We start from the raw sequence: 18,160 nt of genomic DNA, 5'->3' as shown, positions 1-18,160 counted from the left end.
CGAGCGAGAAGGAACTGCAACACAGACAAATCCTTCACAGAAGAATGCGACCTATTGGATCGCAGATTTAGATGCCGAGGCTATTCCGCCCAAAGCCTGACACCGGCAAGAGAACAAGCTATACACATTCCAAGATCTACACTGTTAACACCTAAACCCAGAAGACAGGAATGCAACCCCAAGATTAGATTTGTCACAAGATACAACCAAGACAGTCATGCCCTCCAAAAAATCTTGACCAAACACTGGGAGCTACTCCGTATGGATGAACATATCGAACCTCAGCTTGAGACATATCCAAGCATGTCGTTCAAAAGAGCACCAACTCTCAGGAACCTACTTAGTCCTTCCTTTCTCGCGGAGAAACACATCATGGCACAAGACTGGCTCAGCAAGCAAACACCAATAGGCTTCACTAAATGCGGAACTTGCTCAATGTGCAAATATGCGACACAAACTAACTGTGCCAAATTCGCAGGTTGCCCAATATTTAAAATCACGGAGCACATCAATTGTAGAAGTAAGTATGTGATCTATGCTTTGATTTGCGTATGTGACAAGATATATATTGGCAGCACCATCCGAGAAGCTCGCATTAGGATAAGGGAACATATGAACAGCATACATTCGCAAGATCCTAAACTACCGCTGGCCAACCACTGGCAGAAGTATCACCAAATGAACGACAAAAGTGAAATAAGGTTCATCGGACTGAAAATCGTCAGGCTGGGCCCGAGAGGAGGAGACAGAATCCAGAAACTCAGACAAGAAGAAGCGCGACTTATCTGTCACTTTAGATGTGTTAAAAATGGTCTTAACAGAGATCACGACCTCAATGTCTTTCTGTAAACCCTCTCAACCACCAAATCTGCCTCCACCATGATATACTTCAATGGGCATCACACCCTGGCCCGACCGACGAACACGAATAACAGTTTCAGACATCGACAAATTCTTGGCAAGCCACGACTGACCATCCGTAATGACTTATCCAATCACACTTTAAATGAGCTATCCACTCATAACAGAAATTAGCAAACCACCACATACACCCTTCCATTCTGATCCCCCTCGAATTGCCCTCCTAGGTTCCAACAATACCGCCCCATTCCACCGGGCCATGGCCCATTCAGAAAAACATCAAAATGTGCACACTTCAGTATCGCTAACTCGCACCCGTGCATGCGCAATTGCCTCCTAAGAACACTAATTCTTCGCGCACGCGCAGTAGCACCCGCTGGGACACCACACGCTCACGCATGCGCCGCCAGTCCAACCATGGCTGGTAGGCGCATGCGCAAGTATATTAAACATGGCGGCATTCATTCACCACTGAAGCCGCAGGGAGCAACGCATCACAGACACTACTCAGACGATGGTAAGCAATGCCACCTCGATCCAACCCTCGCTGAAACTCGCCATACCTAAGAAAGGGCACAACCCACCCCCTTCGAACTATACAAATCATAATCATATACCAGTTGTAACCACGGACTATTTCATGAATTATTTTCAGAGCCCAATAGGAGCTAGACTGCCATAAGGACAGCCACCCACAATAAAACAAGAACCCCACCCAGGGACCGCAGCATGACATACTTGGTAAGAAGACCATTTATCTCTCCAATCCTCCTTCCGCCCATCCTCCTCCCCACCGCTCTTGCTAACCTCTCTCTTTTCTCTCCCCCCATTTTTTCTTCTGTCTACTGTGTTAATAATCCAACTTGTAAATGCAATGTATAATTATGCAATGTTTTTAAATTTCCCACCACCACCACACATCACCCACCACGTTTAATGTTTGTTAATTAAACATGCTGGTCACAAAATGTCTTTTACCACATATCACTTTGCACCTTTTTGAATATTGTTCAGCCTTGAGAAAGACCCGTTTGGGTTGAAACACGTGTCGGCTGACCGCACCAAGGCATAAAATGCCATAACAGTGTTCTACACACTAATCATTGTATCAAGTGGAATCTTTCATAAACCATCAATAAAAGCGAACCTGTATCGCACTAACTACCGTGTTAGAAGGATTATTGATACCGAATCAGACAAGATAACCAGGAGTAAACCCACCTCTCATATTCTCCAGGATCTCGTCAGCCTTGCTGCCAAAAAAGATGAGACCCGTCAAATGGCATGTTGAGAAGCCTAGCCTGCACATCAGGTGCAAAACCTGACTTACGCAACCACGCAACCCTGCATATCACGGTGCTTGTAGCCATGGACCTGCTGATGTTATCTGCAGAATACAACCCCGACTGAAGGGACTCCCACATGGCTTCCTTGCTGTCCTTAACAATAGCCAGGAAGCCATCCCTTTCTTCCCCTTTGGGAATATGCTCCGCCGCCATAGAGATGCACTCCCACAGAGTGTACGAACATTTTTCCAAGGCACAAGTGGAGTTGGCCGACTTCAATGCCATACTCCCTGCTGAAAACACCTTACGTGCCCATCCATACATTCGCTTAACGTCCCTACGAGGAGGGATGGTAGGGTACGCGGCCTGCTTCAAGGTAGCCATGGCTGCCTGGACCACCAGACTCTCAGGAGCGGGGTGAGTTGACAGGAAGCCGCGGTCGCTACTGGAGGGGCTGCATTTTCTTGTAAGAGACTTGTTAACCGCCGGATTAGTCTCTAGGGTTTCCCAATTCCTGGCCACCCTTTTTTGCAAAGCCACATGGAAAGGCAACACAGGATCTGTAGGTGGACACTTGTCCAAAATGTCTGTTAGATCATCCTGATCATAATGCACAGGAGGTCTAGGCCAGCCCAAATATTCCACAACTCTAGACATAAGTTGTCTGTATGAGAATTCGGCGTACTCCCCTGGGTCTGGCTTGCCGAACTCCAGTTCAGGACTTGCATTATGCAAAGTATTCCAGAGATCCTGCATCCGACTCTCCTCAGAAATGAGGCATTCAGGCACAATAGGAGTCCAAAACTGGAGAGCAAAAGGTGCATCATCCTCATCTGAACGTCCCTCCTCCTCAAAAATGGAAGTGAGGGACTTTAAGAAATCAAATCCGGTGGAGCGGTATAGCTTTTCTCAGGGGTAACACCCAGAGGCTTCAAAAAGGCGTCGACTTAGACTTAGCAGCTGCCTTCTTTGGAGGGTCAACAGCCACCGGGGGCTGTGCCGGTAAAATTGGCACCAATGGCGTCGACAGTGCCGACATCAACAGCAGCGAAGGTATCGAAGGCCGGACCAGGGTGGAGGACGTGACGGGCACTATCGTCAGTCGTGGCGCTGATGGCTTTGAGGGCTTCGAAGGTGTCGATGACCTTGACCGCTCAAGGGGAAAGAGGCCTCCTGATGAGGATCACGTTTACCATGGCTTCGAGGACGCATGAGTATCCGGCCGAGACCGCTCCCTGCCGGCTTCCACAGAAGGCGCGAACAGAGCTTGGCCCGTTTATTAAAGATTTTAAGCATCTCCACACGGAAAGCTTCCCATTCTGCCGGCAGCGATTTTTTGGACGGGCATATCGCCCACTAGGGGGTATCACCTGACCAAGACGAGGAACGCGACCGGCGGCGCCTTCTCCTAGAACGCTTCGATGAAGACGAAGAGTGGTGGGAACCACTCGTAGACCTAGATCGCTTAGCCTTCTTCCTCTGAGGAGAGTCGCCTCTTGACTCATCGGTCGAAGGCCCAGCAGGCCGGGACTTATGGGGCTTGGACACCATGCCTACCTCGAGCTTCCCCTTTTGCTCCCTCAAGGCCTTTCCTGTCATGGACTGATACTTGGAGGACGAATCTGTGTCGTGGCCCTCGCCGAGGCACCACAGACAGATATGATGCAGGTCCGTGATGGACATCTTGGAGCTGCAGTCCCGGCATTTCTTGAATCTGGACCGAGGTGTCGTCGGAGTAGAAGATGAAGACAGTCGATAAACCAACAGAAAATACTTTCACAAGTACGAGGCGTGCCAAGTTTCTCAAGAAGGAAACACGTTTGCAGAAAAACTGAACTGAGGCCAACGGGCGCTGTATGTGCTACTTATAACATCCTATGACCCCTCGAAAGAGGCCTACGAGGGACATCGACTCAATGCCATCAATGCAGGGCACTATATGCCGAGAATTATTTTCTGAAGCAGCCGAAGCTGGACAATACAAAGATGAGGAATACATTGGAGCACACAATCCATTCAAAGTGAAATTCTTACAGGGTACGACTGTGGCATGTCAATATGGGGAGTGACAACGTCCTGCCAGGGTACTGACGAGAAATGTCAAACTAGAAACGCAGAGGGGTTGGGTCTCTTCCATCAAAGAAGTTCAAGGGGATGTGAAATTTGCGGATACCGACATAGTCCAAGAATTCTGTGCCTTCCACAGTCATCTATACTCCTCACAAATGCGAGTAACGCAACAAGAAGTGGGGGAATACCAGGTGCACTGTACTGGTGCACAGCGCAAGAGAGGAAATGGCTGGGCCGTCCCCTGTCCTTGGAAGAGGTCCTATCAGCAATAAGGTCACTACCATCTGGAAACGCCGAGGCCCAGATGGCTACACAGCAAAGTTTATAAATATTTTGCTGTCAATTTAGCCCCTCACTTATTGGAGATGTATCGCCAAAGTCTGGAGGCCGGCTGCCTGCCAGACTATCTGCGGGAGGCGGTGGTGCTGGTTCTATTGAAACCAGAAAAAGCCCCATTCGAAAGCTCCTCTTCCCGCCTAATATCACTTATAAATATGGACGATAAGGTGCTAGCCAAAATGTTAGCGTCTAGTATGGCCCCGCTGATGCACAGATGCATCAAGGCGGACCAATCTGGGTTCATTTCGGGTAGGTCCTCCTCCTACGGCCTCCAAAGAATGTTCGGGCAAATGGCAACTGTCCAACAAGATGAGCCCGTAGTAGCGGTACTACTAGATGCCACGAAAGCGATCGACTAAGTGGAATGGTCCTTCCTATGCATGGTACTCCACAGAATGGGACTGGGGGAGGGATATATTGCCATGATCCAGCTGCTTTACACATTGCCCAATGCTAAAATCCGGGGGAATGGTCTGTTGACTCAGAGCATAGAGGATTAGAGATCATCATATGCACAGAGGGATACAGTTGCAGACACAGGGTGATTATTTCCCTTTATGCAGATGATGTGGTGCTTTCTATCACAGATCCAGCACACAACTTGGGGACGGTCATGGGGAATACTCAGGGCTAAAGATTAACACCACAAAATCTGTACTGTTCGCTCTCACAGCGGGTGCCAAGCGGTTCGCTGATAACCTCGGAATTCAATGGCACGACTCCCACACCAGATACCTGGATATAAATGTAGCTCGATTCCTCAAGGAGCTATACAAACAAAACTATGGCAGAATATTAATCAAACTAAACCGTCAGTACAAAGATGGATGGAACTGCCACTCAATATATACAGGAGGATATCACTGGTTGAAATGGTACTCCTCCAGCACTTTCTATATGTGTTTCCCAATGTACTGCTTCTGCCCCCTAAGGAGTTTTTTCGTGAGCTACGTCATCCGAAATACTACGGTTTATATGGGCTGGGAAGCAGGCGCGTGCATCATGGGAGAAACTAGTGGCCCCTCTGGAAAAAGGGGGCCTAGAACTACTTGACTTTGAAGTGTACTATTAGGCAGCTCAAGCCGGATATCTAATATATTGGTTCAAGGGCCCAGCCGACAGAAGGCACGTAGAGGTGGAGAGGGAACTGGCGGCCCCACACCTCTTAAGAGCAATGGTACTGACATCAACCAATAGAAACCTGAGAGCGCCAAACATGATGGAACTAACCTGCAGAGCGTGGGCCTGCATCGAGCACAGAGGGAGGGGGGACCATAAGTTAGAGTACCACTAACAAGTGAGAAAGGCTACGTCAAGTTCATGAAGCGTTTGAACATATCTTGTTTTGGGGATTCATTCCCGAACGGGGAATTCCTGATGTTAGAATATATGAAAAACAAAGGGGACCTAACACTGCTTGAAGTGTTCTTATATTTCTGATTAAGAGACACCCTGAGACGTATGTTCCACAGTTTCCCTACTGAACCCGTAACGGCTCCCATACTGGCCTACATGCTTTCGAGAGACGAAGACAATAAAGTGGTGAATGCTCTGTATAATAAATGCATGGCCTCAGAGCCAGGGGAGACGTCTTGTCCCGACCCAAATGGGAACAGACGCTGGGAAGCAGTTTGACAGATGTAGTGGGAATACTGTTGCAGGTAGACAAGGAGGGTGGCTCTTAATACCAGGCATAACTCATCCATTTGAAATATCTACATCAGTGCTACTACATTCCAGCAATGATCCATAAGTTCTTCCCGGACACCCCCGCACATTGCCCATGATGTGCAACACCCCCGGCGGATTTTCTACACATGGGATGGGGATGCCCAAGGGTGAAGCAGTTCTAGTCTTCGACGAACTGACCGCGATAGTGGGGGTGAACGTAGAACAAACACTACTGACTGCACTGCTGGGGTATACTGAAGTCATCCCAAAACACACTAGGAAACTAGCGGGCTATTATTAATGCTAGCAAAAAGACGTGTAGCGATGGTGTGGGGGGGGCACACAGGCCCGCAATATGAAGCAATGGAGGGCGGACATCCTATACTGCAGCGGAATGGAGACAGAGTATTGGAGGCTAGTGCACTCACAGGCCAAACCGAAAGACATCTGGGGTCCCTACACACAATACCTCATTACACGAGCCTGCCAAGAAGATGGGGAGAATAACTAAGGTCACCACATGCCCTACCATCACTACTTGCCCCCGGCAACGTTCAACCAGCTGCAGCCACAACGGGTGGTCAGCACATACTCAGTGACACAAGTTTGGAGAAATGAGAGGAAGAAGGGTACTGCATTGATATACCACATTGTGTTGTTTGGGGAAGGGCCAAAAGTTGCTGAAACCGTCACACTGTTAAGCAGACAGCGTGTTCTTATTACAAAATGGCAATAAAAAGAGTTTTTTTAATTTTTTTATGAATCTAGTCCTGAGGCTTCTTTATCACTGCCTGGTACTGCCCGTCGCGATCCCTGAGAAGGAGCTGGGGAAACGACAAAGGGTGGGATGAAGCTCGTATGTGGCAGGAAAAAGCTGCGGGTTGGGCAAAAGGGTTATTGGCTCGGGAGGAAGCGGGGGGGTGGGGGGAGCAGTGACAGCCTTGGAATCCCAGACATCTCTAGGTACTGCCTGGTGGCTTGATTATCATTTTCCTCCGCATGGCAACAGATAAATGATCCACCACGATGGAAACATATTGAGGAATCATGGACCCTAGTCCATCCTTTCAGCTCTGCCCCACCTCAGGCCGATGAGCAAGGCCTCCAGGGTGGGTCTGCTGGCCTCCACCAGGAACTCCATCCTGGACGTCACAACATAAAATGAGAGCGCAGGGTGGGAGGGAGCTTAATGCACTACAACACACTCGGACTGCTGCAGCGCGTTGGGGCGAGATCTCAACCTTCTACAAGCTTAGATAGATCGACCCCTCTAAGAAAGAGAGCTTGGTGTCCAGTTGGGAGAGCGACTTAGGGAGAGAGCTAGGGGTGGAGAAGTGGAACCGGATCTCGGTTTGCCCATTTAGAAGCACTAAGTGCATCATAAACAGGGAGGGGGCAGCGAAGGTGTGCTGTAGATGGTACGTCTCACCTGAAACCGTGCATAAGACCCATCAGAACGCCCTACTCTAACTTTCTCACCATGCCCCGGGGTCAAAAGAGTTAGATCAGGTGGCGCGAGCTTCCCATACCTAGCTTCCTTAGAATGGAATGCCCTCCCTCATCCATTATGTGCCGACGGATCACATATGGCATTCCGAAAGGCGCTGAAAACCTTGCTCTTCGCCTAAACCACCTCTACATTCCTCCCTGCCTGTTGACTGACTTAAATGTAAACCGCTATGTATATTGAATATTTGTATAACTGTATAAATGCTAATCTTTGAAATGTATTACCCACATGTATCCTCCTGTAACTAAGCTCAGCTCCCCTCCCCTCAAGTTACAGCACCACGATGCCCAAGGGCTGCTTGTGCGCTATACAAATGTAAAAAATTAAAATACGAGTAATCCCTCGCTGTCACCACTGTGCTGGAACGGATGCGCAACCACAGACTCGCTTTTCCACCTCCTGTGGTCCTGCGAGAAATCTGCTGGATTCTGGAAGGAGGTACTGTTAGGGAGAGTTCTCAAGCATGTGCTAATTTCCCTTACCTTTTGAGACCCCCAGCAACTTTGCTGGATTTCTAGGATTTTATTTTTTACCTGGAAAGAGTGTGGGCCTTTTTTCCCCACTCTTTCATGTATTTTGATGTGTGTTTTACTTTTGTGTTCTTTGGATCTGGAGTTTTAAACAACTCCATAGACATCTTTTTTTGTGTGTCACACAGCACCTTCAGTGCAGTGGCACAGGGTATCACGTCAGCCATGTTTTTCAATATGGCGTCCATGACCCCTCTGTAAAAACAGACTGCAGTCATCTTTTTTCGCCGTTTCTTTTAGGAAAGGTCCCTCTTGTGTTTAACTCTGCGCACCAAACCAGGTTTGGTCCCTTTGTCCGATGCCCTTTGGCGGACTTCAGTGCCGAAGCCCTCCTCTGGCGCATGAGTGTCTGGGATGGACAGGATGTGACGGAGGTGCCTGAAACTCCCTATTCTTAGTCTCCTAGGAGACCTGAATGCACTCTGGAATGACTGGCTGGTTGACTGTCCAGCAAGGACAGCCACTCTGCTGGGTGAGTGACAGCTAGGCTGGAATGAATGGGAGAAAACTGTTTAAAAGCAGGTCTCTGGGACTTGGAAAGCAGAGTCAACCACTGGAACGAAAGAACCGAAGACGAGCTGAAGGAAGACGACTGCTGCAACTCCTGGACCGTTGGTTTGCCCGGTGAAGCCCTGCTGCAGGTCCGAGTTGCCTGAAACTCTATCGACAGAGAAGTCCCTTTAAGGACGACTTCTTCCCTGGAGCTGGTGGGAACAACCAACTCGTAAGCAACCTGGACACTGTCTCCTTACTGGTCGGATTTGCATCTGAGTGCTGTTGAAAACCGGACAGCCAGTGAGAAGGATACCAGTTTGTGGACTTTAAGGCACTCGCACCTTAAAACCGACTTTAGCCAAGCTTGTGGCCTCTTCCGTGGGCCGTGCAGGAACATCCCGGCATCCTCCTTGTCCCCACGACTGAAGCTCAGGAACAGCGAGATCTGCAGGAACTGCCAGGAACTTCCAGGAACAACTGCCTCAGCTACAACTTGTCTTCATGCTTAAGGTACTGTGCAAACGCGGTGTGGAAATCCTTTCTGCCGCGGTGAACGTTTGTGAAACATTCCCAACTTTGGAGTCTTGTTCGCTCCTAATCCGACATATAACTCTTTTTATGGCAAACTACTTCTAAGAACATTGGCAAAGACTTAACCGTTTACCACCAGAACTCTGCTATAGACACTGAACCATTGACTTTGGCCCAGGCCTATTGTATTGAATTACCCATAGCAGTGAAACAAAGTATTTGCCCTGCCTATGAAAGTAATTGTGCTTTAATTCTTTTAACCTTTGTCTTTCTACCCCTTTTGAAAGTTACTGAAGTGCCATTTTGCTCCCACTTCAGGGGAGCCTAACTTCTTCAGAAACGTATTGGTTGTGTACTGTAGTCTATTGTAGTGAGATATTGAGCTGCTCCTAACTAGTGTAATGTTTTCCAACTGACTGTGTAAATAAATGTATATTCTTTTACCAAGAAACCTTGAATAGTGTTTGTTTGAACTACTACGATTGCAAGTCCTTTGTGTAACATCTTGTACTGCTCACATCCCTCGAGATAAGTCTGGCTGCTCAGCCACTGCTACCACATAGCTGTGTAGTACAGGCTTGTAACAAAGGTGAGGCGATTGTGCTTACACCTGTAGTCTTAATTGTGTGCAGTGTTCCCAAAGGGTACTGCATGTAATTCTGCCTAACAGGTACTAGCGCAGATCAAACATATAACTGGAATGACAATCCACTTCGATCCAGGGGTAGTACTGCTGGGCGACAGAGGAGACAGGGCGATTCCCCTGACAGGCCCTATGGGCGAACTAATCACACACCTCCTCACGGCAGAAGAGATCACCATAGCGCGCCTCTGGAAAAGCCATGAGGGTCCCATGACCAACATGTGGTGGGTGAAAAGATGGGATACAGCGGTAGTGGAGAAAATCACAGAAATGCACCAGGGAAGCCAAGGAAAGTTCTACAGCATCTGGTCCCCCTTTTTTGACTTTGAGAACAGTTTCCAGGGACGGTGTGCAAACTGCTGACTCACAGGTGGTGCACAAAGTACTAAACTAAGGGGGGTGTGAGGGTGTCTTGGTGCACCGGGTTATGCCAGAAAATACATTGGGCCTCATTACGAGCCCGTGGTAACCGAGCCGGAAAAACCGGCAGGTTACCGCCGGACTCGTATTACCATTCCGCCTCCGTGATTCCCGGAATCACCAGGGCATTACAACCCTGGTGACCCGGCAATTCCGGAGGTGGAATTCGGTAGATCCCCATTCCCATGGAGTCCAATAGGACTCCATGGGAATGGGAAGTGGAAACACCGGCACCATGCTGTAATGGTACCGGTGTTTCCACGTCCGCCTGCAGGTGGGTGGTGTTAAACCCACCAGGTCAGACCTGGCGGGAGTGACACCTCTCGCCTGCAGGACTCGGAATCAGCCGGTCCGGAAATAACGGTGGTGGCGGATTTACCACCACCCTTCTTTCCGGACCGGCTGACTCGTAATGAGGCCCATTGACTTAAGATTCCTCACCACTTCGATTGCTACATGTAATATCCGAGAAATCTGTCAATGTATGAATAACAGGATTGTCTAATGCACTTGGCTAGCAATGTGATTGTTCCCTGTGCGGTTTTGTCTCCCCTATGTTTTTGTTTTTATTTCTTTTTATTTGTTCCTTAACTGCTATTCAATACAAAGGATATATTGAAGAAAACAAAAAGGAATGGCAAGGGGAAACTGACTTAATAATGCAATGTTTGATAATTGATCAGTAGGCATCTTTTGTACATAGTGAAATTAATGAAAAGTGTGTTGTCATACTGACACAGAGGCAAACTGCTCTGCAATTAAGAGCAAGATTTTATGCAAGACCCATTGCCTTCAGAAAGAGTGCGAGCTGCAGGGATTTCTTCTTCAGTGAAGTCAGATTTCAGCCCAGCTTTGGAAGGCTATTTCGCTTGCAATTTAGACAGCGGACCTGATCTCCTCCCATCCAACAGGTAATGCTTTCTACAGAGTTGTATTTCAACACCTGAAACAGTACGAAGTGTTCCATTAATCTGACTTGCACAGCGCTTCGCCACACTCCAGCTAGATTTGCACTTTATATAGAACATGAATGCATACCAAATTACACGTTAAATAAACATGAGACTATATAATAAATATTGAAACATTGGACAAAACGAGTCACATTTACTATCAAATTTGGGCCCACAAATGTATTCAGTAGCTGCAAAGCTGAAGACGAAATTGGCTGGCTAGTTGAAGTTCTACTACAAATATGGGTCACAGATTCTAACCAAATGCCTAGAAGTCTACAGAGCCAAAGTTGGGCCAATGCTCATATATTGGAGTGAGATTTAGGGGTTTGCCAAGTGCGATAAACTGAGGTTGGCTCAGAATAAACTTCCTGAGAAACGAACCAGCCTTGCCCTGGGTGCACCCAAAAGGGCAATCAGGTTGTAACTGGGGGTGCCGAAGATAGCCAACCTGGCAAACCTTAGAATGCCAACTTTCGTATTAAAGGCACATATGTTGGGCTTGAAGAATTCTAATATATATCGAATGCACGGGCGAAATGGCCTGCTCTGATGCTAGGAGGAAATAATTTTGGTACCAAGAGGGTTGTGCTCCTCTATATAAGTGGGGACGGAAAAAAGTGTAGGATCCGACTGCACAGGAATTTTTAAAAATAAAAAAGGCGCTGTTGAACCAAACCATCTGTCTTGATAAAGAAGTATTTCAAAAACGGTAGCAGGCGCTCCTCTCCAGAAAGAACATGGCATGATAACCTGTTCTGAGATGAGAGTTTGCTGCACACGCTTTTTGCTCACTGTGCCTTTCAAAGATGGGAAATATCCATTTGCCTATCAGTCTTTGTCCCGCCCATATGGGCAGTCCAGCACCAAAATGCTATGGCAATTCCTCTCTGAACAAGAGTACCAACAGCAACCCCATACACGCGTTTCAGCCTTGTTGGGCCTCATCAGTGAGGTGAAGCTGTGCCTCTCTAAGCACAGTGAGCAAGGAGTCCACATCTGGTTGCCCCCAGGTAACAGGGTGACCAACCCAAAGTTCCTTAAAAAAATGATAAAGTAGTAGATTGGGCTAAAGTGTGCACTTTACCTTCTCTTACTCTGTACAAGGATACCCGACTGTCCCTCGAGGTCGGAGGGGAAGTATGTAAGAATAAATCACACAAATGCCAGAGATGTATGATGATGATCAGATGTAATGTGGTACCTTTAAATGCCCGCAGGACCTGGAAAAGGGGCGTGATGTCTGCGAAGTTTAATTGTGAAATGGGGCCGAGGAGGAGCTGGGCCATTTTCTATTAATCAGTGGGAACTATTATGTTCAATGTAAGGTGGTTCATGCCGCATTTTCTAAAGGCTGAGATTAGAACCTACCAAGAGGCTATATTTTACATCATGAACTGTAATAACAAGGATTTTATTTTGTACCTGTGTGAGTATGTCCGTGAAGCTTTTATTGTAAGGGTTGTTTTAATGAAAAATTGTTATTAGTAATTTTTTCTGGTTCATGAGGTCTTTTTGAGAGTTGTTTTATACTATTTTAGAATGGGTCAACTGGGATGTTGGGATCATTGAAATGGCTATATAACGGTATTGTGTATTTATTGGTCTTGATTTAATGGAGAAATCTGAATAAAGATATTTGAAGATCATACTCTCAAATCGAACAAGAGATTGAGTTTCTCCAAATAAATGTAAGGCATTACAGAAAGCTGCATGAGTTGAAAATGAACTGTGATGTTCTGAAAGTTGTATCTTACTTGTAAATGAATTGTAAGGAATGACAATTTTGCTGTCATCCTGCGACTGATGGAGTCGTAAATGAGAGTTAAACTATCCAAATCCTTGGAGTAGTCACCACTCAGCTCCATCGGTAGCTGGGTGTCATCAGCGTAATTAGTGAATTGCACCATCACTCTGGTGAGCATGTCACAGAGAGGTTTAATGTGTACATTAAAAAGAGCTGGTGATAAGCATGCCCCTTGTGCGGCTCCACAAGTCAGTGTGTGCAAATCTGATACTGCACTGCCCAATTGCACTCTAGATGTCCTATTATTTAGGAAGGTGTGAATCCAGATCACCATCTTTTTTGAGCAGCCTCCAGTAGTTACTAAAATTCGTTCATGGTCGGGGAGGTCAAATGCTACTTAAAGGTCTAATAACACTAACAGCCCGTTTTGGCTTTGGTTCATGATGTTTAACATTTGTGATTGGAGGTCCAACAAGGCACTTTTTGTGCCATGAGTCGGCCAAATGCCAGTTTGCCTAGAGTGAAGGATGAGGGAGCATTCTAGGTGTTCTTGAAGCTGCCTGGCGGCAGGCTTGTCAACAATTTTCAGAAATGAATGGGACATTTGTAATGGGTCTTAGGTTATTACCATCTCTGGGATTTAGCTTGGCTGTTTTCAGCCAGGGGGTTACAACCACATCTTTGATGCAGTCCAGTACGCTATTATACGCAAAGGTGAAGTTCACAAATCACGTAAAATACCTGAAAAATACATCTGAAATGATGGCCTACCACAATGCCTCCCAGCATGCAGCTGTGCCATGACAAGCTTTCATTCCATTGATTATCAGGCAATGGTGCCCAAAGAGCAACAGAGAAGAAAGGGTCACAAGGACAGAGGGTCACAGCAGGTCGGGTCCCAGTGTAGCACAGGAGAACAGCGCTGCCCGTTTTAGATTGCAGAGGTGCCCTGGACTCTGTAATGACTTTAATATGTCCGACATGGGGGACATGTAGTAGCAAGCCCTTTTGATTGAAAACGTTTAAAGGCCAGAGCGACGCACCTAGGTATAGTGCTTGAAAGTGGGCAATGGCCACCGAAAACGACTGTACAAGTATTCTATTTCCCTATTGCCCAGTTGAAAAAAAGGAATAGCCAAATAGTGCTGCTGTGTCGCCAGACTCGTGTGGAAATTAACTTGATTCTAGCAACAATGAACAATGTTCATGTTTAGACAAGGGGAAGGATTCTGAATTGGGCATTAATTAACATCCTCTTACTTGAACTTTCATACCGCTACATTTGTAAAATGAGTTGTGCAACATTTTGAAAACAAACGACCTGACAGCATTTCATTTATTTATCAAGTGTGTACACTATATAAGTAACCTTGTTAGCAATAGGTGAAAGCATTACCTGTCTGTTACTGCGAGGAAGTCGTGCTAAACGAACTCCAGACATGTCGAACAGTCGAACCTGCCGGTTATCATGTGGCAGAGCAATGATTCTTTGGCCAACAGATACACTTATCCTGCACACGAGAAAAAGAAAATGTTGTACAAATGAAGAAATACAATCCTTCAGTGCAATACAATGATAAAATTAACTAATGCACACGTATCTCACAAAGGAAATTACCCAAGAGTTTGGGTATTTTTAGTTTGGGCTATTTTAAGCCTAACTATTGCAATACTGTACAGAAAGGGAGGATTTTTTTTAATTTATTTTTATTTATTTGTATTTTTTTATTTACTTGTTCATAATCAAAGGTCAATTTGATTTTTACAAGAAGTTATTTCACATAAAAGACAGTAGTAAAAGTAGGGAAGAGGTAACAAAAACAAAACCAGAAGTGGAGAGCAAATGATATTTGCAGTAAAGAAAAACAAAAGTCATTGTTTGCCACAACACAGAAGAGTCGAACTGCGTTAAGTGATACTGGCTTGATTTGCAGTTTCTATTGGTAATCTAAGTGCAGCTTCCAGGATCTTTACTGCTGCCGTTGACCATTTTTTTTTCCACCTGAAACCAGGCGGCACCACCATGTGTCTTCCTCTCGAAGCGATGCGTCATACATCAAGGGTAGCAGGTAAGCCTCGCATAAAAACGCGGTTTTAGGACAGTTCAAGAGTAAGGGCCTCATTACACGGACGGCAGTAAGGGTTAACGGTCACCGTTAATGGTACCGGTGACCGTTAGCCCTTACCGCCTTACTACGAGGTCCCTTTGCGGGTTGGAGACTTTAACGCCTGCTTTTTGCAGGCGTTAAAAACCAACCCGCAAAGGGACCAGGGAGCTAATTACGGTACCGCAATTTGCAGTGCCCTAATTAGCACCTTCCCCATTCCCATTATGCTCTATGGGGCAAAAATGGGAATGGGGAAGGGCAATGGGGGAAGGGGGAATTACCGCCCCACCAACCTTGGAATAGGGTGGTAATTCCCCTTTCCTCCAAGGCGGTGCCGGTATTTTACAGGCATGGACCAAGGTGCTAATAGCACCTTGGTCCACCGCCGTCCGTGTAATGAGGCCCTAAATGTCTTAAGGTTTCTACCGTTTCAGTCTCAGAACATGGTCTACAAGATCTTGATTCCGATTTAGTTCGGATGGTTATGATTTCTTGAGTTAACATTTGGTTGAGTCTTATTTTCATAAATGTTTTCTGCAGTTTTTTGTTGGGGAATTTTATGCAATAATTCAGAGGTCGATTTAACTTGTTTGTTGTAGGGGGTAAATGAGCAAGTAGTTTATTTGCTATTGTTGTCTCGCCGGTTTGGATCCAGTCTTCTTGGGCTATTTTTGTCTTTATTCTGTTCGAATTTAAGATGAGGTCCTCAGGAGTGCAGGCCAAATCTGACAGCTTTTTTATGAGTTTTTGTTCCCATTTGTTCAGTGCATTGCAGCGACCTTGATTAAGTTCTGTCTGGATCAATTTGTAAATTGGAAGAGTATCGGGTAGAATGATTTTCCAAAGTAATCTCATCTGACTTTGCTCGACTGATGCTTTCAACGATAGCAGGCCCAGTTCACGTCAGATAGCCGATATTGATGACAATTTGGGAAGGCCTAATACGGCTTTCCACAAGTAACCTTCCAGCTTCGACCATATGGTGTCATGGATGTTCAGGGCCGCGTCCATTCCATAAGTTACCGATGGCACCGCCTTTTGTTTGTAAAATTGGATTGCAGGTAGTAGGGAAAATTTCCCGTATTTCCGGTCTACTAGTTTAGTTTGGGTTGTCAAAGTTTTGATTTTAGCCCACAGTACTAAATGGGTTGCTTTTTCCGATCTTTTTGAGTCGATCATTATTCCCAAGTATTTTATACTAGCGACAGTCTCGACTTTCGTGTTGTTCAAATACCACTGTCCGTTGTTTGTTGATCGACTTATCCCCATAATCAAGATTTTAGATTTGGTAGTGTTTATCTCCAGATCGTTTTCATCTATGTATTTGGCCAAGTTGGTTAATTGGCTCTGGAGGCCTATTTGGGTCTGATCCATGAGGATCAGGTCGTCCGCATAGAACAATCTAGATATTGAGGTGTTGCCCACTTTGGGAGGAAAAGCTCTTACCACTGGTTGGGTATATTGGAAATCTCCCATGAATGCAATAAACAGGGCTGGTGAAAGCGGACATCCCTGCTTCACTACGCATTCCGATGGGAACTGATCCGATAGCATTCCTTGCCTATTTAGACGGACTCTGAGTTTAGTATCCGTGTGTAGTGCAATCACCGGATCTAGGATTCCCGCAGGACAGTTCCAATTTGATAGTTTGGCCCACAGCTTTTGCCGGCTGATCTGATCAAAAGCTTGCATCAAGTCTATGAATGCTATGTATACTTTTGGTGCACCATTGCTTACGTTTTATTTTATGAGGTTAAGAATCATGATGTTGATACTGGTGCTTGCATTCTTGACAAAACCCGTTTGGAGTTGGTCCAAGCAGGGAGCAGATCTTGCCCATCTGTGGAATCTTGTTATAAGAAGAGTTGCAAAGATCTTGCCCATGATATCATGAAGGGCTATAGGACAGTAATTTGCCGGATTATCTCTATTACCCTTTTTGAAAATGGGCACTATTACCACGTCAGTCCATGTTTTAGGGATTTGTTTAGTGGCTTGACATTGCTTGAAAATGTTTGTTATTATGGCAGACCATTCCTCAGGATGTTGTTTTAAATCTACGTTGGTTAGGCCATCGGGTCCAGGTGCCCTTGACGTTTTCAATTTCAATATCGTCGCCAAGATCTCTTCTTGATCTGCCAGATCTACCCACGTCGACACTGTGCGACATGTGTGATTACTTGAGGCTTGCGGTAGAGGTGCAAATTGAGATGTAAAGAAAGTTATCCAGGTCAGCTCCGGTATAACATTGGACAGTTGGTTGTTTGTCACGCTGTTATTATTTTTAATTAAGGTCCAGAATTCTCTTGGGTTTTTTGACGCTAAGGTCTTGAGCATTTGCTCCGCGTCATTTTGATACATGGTCGCTTTATGTTGTGTCAGCCATGATCTATATGATTTTGTTGCCACTTTAGCGATGTCTTTTTGATCATTGTTGTTAGAGGCTCTGGCTAAGCGCTTCAATTTGCGCAATTCTCTTGTTTCATGACCAGTTGGATATCATACTCGTGTACGCCGTTTCCTTTTGATGGAATACAGTTGCCTTGTTGTTTCCTATGCATCAGAAAAAATGGGATATAGTTTGGTCTGTTTGCTAAATTCGTAGTACTTCTGTTTTCTTCATCAAACTTTTTAGTGATTTCCTTGATGTTTGTCGCTGAGAGTTGAATTCGCGGAGACTTCCGTGATAGTTCCACCTCAAATGTATAGGTTTCTTTGGGGGTACATGCTAACTCAAGAGTCATTGTCAGCAGGTTGTGATCGCTGGCTTTGGTTCTGTAAACCTCAATAAATCTACAAAGGGCAGAAGGGAGTATGAGATGAAGATATGATCCAGTGTCGCTGAGGTTTCGGCTCGTTCCCAGGTTCGAATCGCTGGAAATTGACCTCAAGCTGGAGCCAGTTATGGAAATTTCTACTGTCCATAAAATCGGACCACAACGCACCTCTCTCAGAGGAGGGGTAAAGATGAGTGGTAGAGAAGGGTTGGTCAACTT

General features: G+C 46.0%; 1 protein-coding gene across 8 annotated transcripts in view; it reads right to left on the bottom strand.

Annotated features, from left to right (window-relative positions):
* WDR37 (WD repeat domain 37) overlaps positions 1-18,160 on the bottom strand; it is a 2,160,746-nt gene that overhangs the window by 174,844 nt on the left and 1,967,742 nt on the right. For all 8 annotated transcript variants that reach the window (XM_069648008.1, XM_069648012.1, XM_069648013.1 and 5 more), the window contains one exon: positions 14,453-14,567. In XM_069648008.1, coding sequence (XP_069504109.1) covers positions 14,453-14,567 — 115 coding nt within the window. The remainder of the gene's footprint in view (positions 1-14,452; positions 14,568-18,160) is intronic.

Source organism: Ambystoma mexicanum, chromosome 2q (assembly GCF_040938575.1).
Source record: "Ambystoma mexicanum isolate Mex_15411 chromosome 2q, UKY_AmexF1_1, whole genome shotgun sequence".
NCBI classification, from domain to species: Eukaryota; Metazoa; Chordata; class Amphibia; order Caudata; family Ambystomatidae; genus Ambystoma; species Ambystoma mexicanum.
This window is presented reverse-complemented; position numbering and strand designations above follow the sequence as displayed.